This window comes from Xiphophorus couchianus, chromosome 15 (genome assembly GCF_001444195.1).
Source record: "Xiphophorus couchianus chromosome 15, X_couchianus-1.0, whole genome shotgun sequence".
Classification (NCBI taxonomy): Eukaryota; Metazoa; Chordata; class Actinopteri; order Cyprinodontiformes; family Poeciliidae; genus Xiphophorus; species Xiphophorus couchianus.
The window spans coordinates 2622521-2631134 of record NC_040242.1 but is presented as its reverse complement, the minus strand read 5'-3'; the positions used below and the strand labels follow the sequence as shown (position 1 = coordinate 2631134).

The 8614-nt window shown below is 36.6% G+C and overlaps 1 protein-coding gene across 3 annotated transcripts in view; it reads left to right on the top strand.

Annotated features, from left to right (window-relative positions):
• The first annotated feature begins 1095 nt into the window (after positions 1-1095).
• msraa (methionine sulfoxide reductase Aa) overlaps positions 1096-8614 on the top strand; it is a 36584-nt gene continuing 29065 nt past the window's right edge. For 2 of the 3 annotated variants that reach the window (XM_028040778.1, XM_028040779.1), the window contains exon 1: positions 1096-1336. In XM_028040778.1, coding sequence (XP_027896579.1) covers positions 1201-1336 — 136 coding nt within the window. In that variant the 5' untranslated portion in view covers positions 1096-1200. Of the gene's footprint in view, positions 1337-3391; positions 3592-8614 lie in introns of those variants that run through there. The other variant, XM_028040780.1, reaches the window with a different exon arrangement.

Genomic DNA, 8614 nt, shown 5'->3' with positions numbered 1-8614 from the left:
AAGCTGTTAATGTATTTTTTATTCCTTTGAAGTGGTTTTATTTTGTAATTTTAACTATTTATGAAATGAAGATTTATAAGGCTGATGTCGTTTAATATCCTGATTAAAACCAAATATTTTTGAGTGTTTTGCTTTCATATGAGGACTTGAGAAACATCCTTTGTGTGAATGAAGGTTTTAAGATCAAAACCACCAAACCAGATCAAACATTTAGCTTTGATGTTGATGTTTTATTATCTAAAAGCTCTTGGTTGTGGCCTTTAAAGCAAACTCAATTATTATGAGTTTGTGATGCAGAAAAAAACCACAACTCTCCTGTGTGGTGATATTGGCGGGTTTGCTCCTGCTGAATTATTGATGATTCTCACCTTTCATACAGACATCATCAAGCACCAATAGGAACATTTTGTCAGCACAAGCAGCGTTCCTCCTGCGTTCTTCCATATGGCACATCATCTGTCTCTTTCCATCTTTCTCCTAGTAAACTGGAAACCAGTTGACTCACTGGTTCTGCTTGGTGCTGATTGAATCAGCTTTATCTCCTTCCTGGGTATCAATTCTCTGAAACACAACCAATAACTTAGAAAATGCTTTCTGATGAAGCTCAGAAGTACGTTTTGAATATAACCTTTAACCAGGTATGTATGGAGATAAATAGGGCCATAAAGTTTGTTAAAACAAATTGAAACTTTGAAACTGAAAAAAAATAATTTCAAACTAAAACAAAATTGAAACTGAAAAAAAAACTGAAAAAAGTTTTGCGACTGAAAAAATACATTGAATCTGAAAAGTAATTTTGAATATTTTTTTTAAGATTACATTTTTTTTTTATTCTAGATCCCCGTTAGTTAATATTAGTCATCTAATTGTCTATTTGACTACATTTCTGTAACATTAATTTAACAAAAAAATATTAATTCACGTAAGAAATGACCGTTTTGGACCTCCTACCTACAGCATAAATATAAAACTATTTATTTACAGAAAGAGGAATTAGTTAGAAATAACAACTCCTGTCTCTGAGACGAAGTATTTTCTGTCATAGTTATAGTTTTAAGAACTTATTCTGTTTTTATAAATTTATATAAGTTATGGTGTTTGTGGTGACAGTTGTGTAACCCCTGTTACATCAGTTCCGTGGTGACGTTAGGTAAGCTAGCTGTTATGCAGCTCTGTGGGTAACTAGCTGCTCTGGTTTCAATGGTCTCCTCCTCCAGGCTGCGTTTGGTTTGGCGTCACTTTATCAACAGCAGAATGGGAGACATGGCCACCAAAGCACAGATGCCAAACCCAGAGACAGCGCTACCTGGCCGGGCTGAGGGCATCAAAGTCTCCGGTAAGACTGAGTTAGCTTTAACCAAACTTCATTTGTTTTCCAGCCTCTTGAACCGAAATTAACAGGTTATGATATTTAATTCACGTAGTTCTTGGCAGTAAATAATGTCTGTAGAATCGTAAACTGTCACAAATTACGGTAAAAAGTCCTAAAAGATGTTTTTGTCAGCGTAAACTATAGCACCTGCTATAGTTTACGCATGCGTCCCTCGATTCAGCAGCGCCGGTTTTTGTTGTAATACGTCATTAGATCCGCCATATTGGGGAGGGAAACGTCTAGCAAGAAACTACTCAACTGAACCAGAAAACTGCCTTTTATGACATCTTTAGCAATTGTTTCCGGACAATATTTTAAAACTTTTAGAAATGTAGTTGTAAAGCACACATTGCAGTAAAGTTTTGTCTGTGTTGTCTGATATGTTAACTGAAACTAAAAATCTGTATTTCCTCTTCTTTTTTATGCACTTCTTGTTACTGTGCACTATTTTATTTTTATATTTGTATCATGTTCGAATAAATTTCATTTCATTTCATTTCATTTCTACATGTCTTTAGATTAGTTTCACCCATGCACCATGAAATAAATGTCAAAAATATCAAATCAAAATCACTAATGTGGAAAATAGTTACTTAAAAAAAATCCTAGTTAACAATACCTATCTGTGTTCTAACAGGACACTGTTAAATATTGGCAAGGTGAGCGGCATTTAGTTCAGCTTCCTCAGGATGAGAAATAAAGCCACAGCATCACTGATTTCATCTTTTGTTTTATGTCAAAGCCAACTTGAGTGTTGGCAACCAAAAAAATACATTTTTGATCTCCAGTAATCTGTGTGTAACATCATACATATACCCCAGAGAAATAAAAGTTTGTAGATAAATCCTTACCAGTTTCTGGACAATTTGATAAGTTGAAAATAGGCATATATAAATTTAAAAAAGGCTTGTCTGTTGTGAAAATGGTCTTCACCACATTTTTTTTATATACAAAAATGCAAACGGTGAATAAATTCACCCATTTTTAAGGTTAGAGAATCTTTTCAGAGCGAGATTATGCTGCTGCAATAAAAGATATGCTAAGACTTTAACCATATCTTTATTGGTGGTGCCAATAAACATGCCTGGCACTGTGTGTGTGTGTGTTTGTGAGATAGGGAGCTTTCTGTGTGCATAAACAGGCCGACAGCAGCACTAAGTTGGCAGTGAGGGCAGTTGGCACCAAGATGGCCCCTCTTCAGTACAAGTGAGGGCGCTGAGCCTTGGCACATGATGAATAGGTCTGCTCTGGCACTGAATGAAGGGCCCAGGACACACAGAAGCACACACTCCCTGCCCTTTATGCTGGCCTTTACTTACAAGCAGTAAATATAAAGGCTGTCTGGTGAATGGAGTGTTGACTCAGCTGTATCCGAGACTTAAGATCTGATTAGCGTTGTGCTAAAATGTTAGAGCTTTTTCAGATTTAATCAACAGCTAAACACCGAGTGAAGTTGTTGGACTACTTTGGCCGGTTTGGAAGGGGTTGGACTGGAGAAGGAGGATGTGGGAGCGAAGGGGTTAGGAGGGCGGGGGTCCGCAGTGAAACGACGATCGGGACGGACGGGAAGGTTCAGGCGGCATGGCAGACTTGCTGGAGCTTCGCCAACGCTTTTGGGGAACAGAAGAAAGCACGAGGGAGTGGAGGGAAAGGAAAAGCCTATGCCTGCAGTAGAGAGACTTGGCAGGGCTTCCTTTCTTTTGTCTGTCTGGTTTAGGGCTGCAGCGCCAGAGGAAATCAGGAAACGTCCAGGCATGGTGGTTGTGGTGAAGCACGGGGACAATTTCAGCATCTGTGACGAAAGACAAACAAAAAAAAATCCATATTTTAACTGCATCGACTGGAAACTGAACTTCTGGAATTTGGGAGTCAAAGACAAAAGAAGATATATATATATTTTTTCTTCTTCTTCACAAGTCAGATTCGGGGCCGTTGGACGTCATTGGGTTTTGGAGGACAACAGAAAAATAACAGATTTTATACTGGTTGGTATTTTCCTGGACAGTGTTGAACCACAGAAAGGCCAATCGGAGCCAGAAGGAGGCCAACCTCACACCAATCAAGAGGTTTGTGTCAGTGACCAAACTATTGGGAAAACTGCTGGTGTCCAAGTTTAAAATGGAAAACGCATTGAAATGCAGCAGAGCAAGAAGAGAGAAAGCAGGCCAAAAGTGGAGATTTCTAGGTTTTACGACATCAGTTCCTGTCTCGTCTTTAAAGTAAGTTTGCTGCTTCTGTTGCTCTCCTGTTCTGGATAGAGATGTACGTATACTGGGATCAGTGATGTGGTTTTTCTGCATCAAAACCTGGTAAGATACTTTTCAATGACTTCACAGTTTAGTTTCCATATTAAAGGTTCCACTGGTAATAAGGGAATTAAATAATGTATAAAGTAAACCTGTCAATAGTCCAGTCACGATAACAAATTTTGCAGGACGATAAATCGGCCCAGAAGTTATTGGGATAAACGATAATATTGATGCTTCGACCCTATTTTAAGGAATATAATGATAATGTGAGAACATATTCTGAAAGATCAATAAACTTTAAATTCTAATGAACATTTAACACTGAAACTGGAAGTCCTTTTAATTAAATAAACAAAACAATAGAAATGATACATTTCCCTTAAAAAAAGGGGCTACTTTGAAACCAAACCACTACAGTAAAGACTTTTATTATGCAGTTTTTGATAGAGAGAAAATAAAAAAACATAAATTGTTCAAATAGAAATTGTTTGTTTTAATTTATAACACAATTAAATAACAATCACCTATCACAAGAAGCAATAACTCAGTTAATTGTGTTATAAATTGAAATAAGCTTAATAATTGCCATTAATATCGTTGAAAAGCTGATATTTTGAAGAACATTTAACACCTAACTAAACAAAACTAGTTTGCACTTTTCTTTTTTCTACAAAAGTCAAAACCGCCGCTTTATCCTATTTTTCTGTCTGAACTGAATGATCAGTAATTCAGTTGTGAGAATCTCTGCAATTTTGGTTAAAATCAGTTTCAGTTATTATTCTTTAGGTTGTTTTGTTTGTTTATTTTGGATATTTTAAATGTTTTTTGATGTTTGAAGAAGTTGCAGTTGCATGATTATGTTATTATTATAGAAAATCTTGGTGCCATTAAAAATGTTCTTAAAATAACAATGTAATCGTTGATCACAATCATTTCTGGGACAACAATTTATCGCCCAGAAAAATTCTTTGGAATTAACGTTACATTTAATTGCATGTGATATGTTGTGCAAAGTCTCCCCTCTTTTATATACAGATGGACAAAAGACTCATGAAGAAGTGTGTTTCTCCTCCATCACAGCTTAATGCAGATGTTCAAACATCTGGCTGCTGGTGCAGCAGACTCCCCTCATTAGCTGGTGTGCTTGTGGGCAGCAGGAGGCTTGTTTTAGTGTCATTTTTGCTCTACTTTGAGGATCTTTTTTTGTAAATATTGGCAATGATATTGAGAGATTTCAGTGCAGTTTTGTTGTGATAAAAAAATAAAAAGCAGCTTCCTGGCAGCTCACAGTGTGACAGCTGAAAGCTCGGTGAAGCCAGATGTTTTCCTGTTTCCACATGAAGGACCCACAGCAGCTACATCTGCACACAGTCAAAGCTGTCAAACATGCTGCATCGTAGTTGTTGATGCCATTTCTTAATTTGTTTTCACCGTTTATATCATTAAACATTTACTTGTTAGTGAAAATCTGCTGATTTGCTTGAATGTCGGGACTCAAGTCATATTTTTTCTGCCAACCTGGATCAGTTTCAACAGTAGTGTTTCTTGTACATGCTAAGTATCTTCAGTCCTATCAGGCTGCTGCTTCCGTCTGCATTTATCAGTGCCGTTTCCACAACAACACAGATGGATTCTTGTGGACAAATGAGTCTCTCTTTGTGCAAGATTTCATCAGCGCGGCTCGTTGTTGTCGACGCTGCCCTGATAACCTTGACAGGAAAAATGACAAGTGTTTAGGGGTGAATGTGAGAGGCATAATGGATGAGGACGGCCTGCAGATTGGGACAGATGGAGGGAAGTGAAAAGATGAAGAGAAACAAAAAGACTCAGGCTGCAAGGTCGGTCGTTACTGAAGTGTTTGCTTAGATAATCTTCTCATACAAAGTCTTTGGTAAATATCTAAACTTTCCATATGATGATGTGAAACATTTCAGTTGAAGACGCACTCAAATTGCCAATTAATGCTTATGTGAAGTATTTATGAGCGGTCATTATCTAACCTGAAAAAGACAGCTGTCAGAAAAATCAGGGAGAAATTTGATCAGGACGGGTTGGGCTAAGAGTTACTTCGACTCCCAAATCACCTCCAGTTTTAACAGTTAAGAAATGCAGAAATAACCTTTTCTTAAAGGAATATGTAGTGATGTGAATTACAGCAGCTGTCTGTGATTTGTAGATGCTCAAAATTTATGTTTTAGATTTATTTCCAGCATTAGGATTCTGCCGTTCTGCTCTAAACAATCACATTTCATGTGTGAGTTACAGCCTGTGTAGTGAAATATTCCACATGGATCGCATCTCTGTCTCGCTGCAGCCGTCAACATTTTCCACAGCATCCACTTACAGAAAGTGTGAATGCAAAAAGCCATTACTATAACACATAGAGGTCTGAAAGGGTCCAATCAGTCTGCCAGTGCAAAGTGCATTAAGTCCGATTCTCTGCACCCCACACTGTCTCACGACTAATGGCTGTGAGCAATCGATTGAGTCAAACCCATAGGGAAGCTCTCTCTCTTGTTTTCTCTCTCTCTCTCTCTCTCTCACACACACACGGCAGAAATGCCCTGTGGAGGCTTATTAACCCCCACCTCCACTCTAACTACACTCACGGCCGTCAGTCAGCTGTTTTCAGGGTTTAAGAAAGATCTAGTAAAGGACAGTAAACTAGGAAAATACAAAAATTTGGTGCCAGTAATAATTCATTGTGCAGCAAATGTATAAGAAAGACAGTTCATGTAGTTAGTAAATATGTAAATGTGACCAGATTTTAACATTGACAAAGAAACCAGTGCTACCATTTAATCCACTGTGCAATATTTAATATATTTACTAGAGGTGCAGGGAAAAATAGATTTTTATTGAGAATTGCAAATCCTAATCCTGGGATTTTTGAATCGATTCAAATTTTTTCAAAAATTCAATTTTTAATAATTCTGTGATGTTTTTTATGTAAGAAAAATCCAGGGTTTTAAGCTAACCTAATTCGGGTAATTTAAGAATTATATGTACAAACCTAGTCCTCATTAAATATAGACTGAATTTGGTAAAGTATGAATTGTTTTGAAGAAATTTCTATTTGTTTGCACTACTTTGTCTTCTCATCAGTCACATAGTTTAAACTGTTTGAATAGAAAAAATGGTTTCTGAATTGAATTGTGACCCTAAAAATCGGAAATGAATCAACAGACAAAAGATTCACATCTCTGATATTTACTTTAAGTGGAAAAAAGTGAATTCTTTTGTATTACACTCCTTTTTTCTTTCATTTGTTTGCAAAATTAAACTTTCCACTTAAACTGAATAGAACTGAAGAAAAACTTCAGCAATTTCACAAAAAAGTTTAAACGCTCACTTGAGGTGTTTATGTTTTTCCCAAAAAGAGTCAATGTCCTGAAGGGAAGATGGAAACACATTATAGGAAACGTTCTGAAGTAGAAAACGTCTGTGCCTCCGTTTCTCTGAGATGTTTGGTTCACGTAGGGCTGGACAATATGGCTGAAAAAATTGTATCACGTATTTCATTTAAGTCGGTATCAATAATTATTGATTGTTTTTTGTTTTAAGTACCTGAAATACTACCAATCTGTTGAGTTGACCTTTCCTGCTTTTTCTACAGTTTTCACTCCACACCGTTGTTTTTGTTGTTTTTTTTAAGCAGAAGAGGTACAGTGGTGAAACCTTAAACTGCTGGTTACTCAGCCGGTGGTTGCTAGGTAACCAAAGAATGAGTGAGTTGCTAGGTAACCAGAGAGTGAGAGAGTTAGTTGATTCCAGGTTGAGCGTCTAAAGCTTTTCCTCTGCCTACATCTCCCAGAATGCCGTGCGGTTCTGGATCGAAGTTAAGTGGAATTATTAAATATTCTATCAGATGTATTTTCTATTGATATTGATTATGTGATTATATATTGTGATCATGTTTATATATATATGATATATAATTATGTAATTATATAATGTGTCCAGCTTTATGTTCATGCTAGCTTGTAACTGCATCTTCTTTATTACAGCCACAACTGATGAAAATTCATTTCATTTTATTTTTTATTCATTTACTCAATACTAAATATGAATAATTTATGTAACAACTAACCAAAATCATTGATGAAAAGAAGCAGAAAGAAGTACAATATTATGAATATCTACCTTTTCTTTTCTATTCTGAGACAAGGATTGACAAAGTGTCAAAAGGGAAACTTTTTTGTGAAATTGAGGAAGTCATTTTGAATTTTGCCGTTTCTGTTAACCTTTTTTAAAGTGATACTTAAAAATGTGCAAAAGCAGAATGTTGATGGAAACATGGTTTAGTTCAAACATCACAGCTCACTGTGCTGTAAAAAAATAAGCATCTGCACTATTATGAAACAAAATTTCTTTATTTATTAAAATAATTGCTTCAAAATGTGCAAAGAAATATTGCATGTAGACTCAGAATTGTGTATGGAAACCAGCTTTTTATGAAGTTGCAGTGTTATGAAATACAACGGATGACTTAATGTCCGTTAATATCAGAAAAGTAAAAATAACAACTCTTTTCCATTAGCTTAGCTTCCGATGTTTTTTTAATTACTATCTGGCCGTGCGATTTGCATAAATCACCAAGCTGAAAATATATTAAAATATTTGCAGCAGTTGAATTCCTGTGTTAAATATTCCCATGGTGCGGCTGCGATTTAACAATTTACATAAACCGGCTTGACGCAACTTCCTTGAGTGTTTCCCGTACGCTGCAAGGCAAACACACAGAGCAATGAGGATAACAGTGATGGTTGTCATGACGGACGGTAATAAAAACAAAGACAGCAATCAGAGCAGCTGATTGAGAAGCTCAGATTGAGAGAAAAATAACGGACAGGGGGGTAAATGGAGGATGATGGGAACGTGAGGAGGAGAGAGATGGAGAAACCAGGCAATCAGAGAGAGACGTAGGCAGAAGGGGTAGTGGGGGAGGTTACTTTGTAGATTTAATTGCAGCACGGTGTAGGCAATCTTGCGT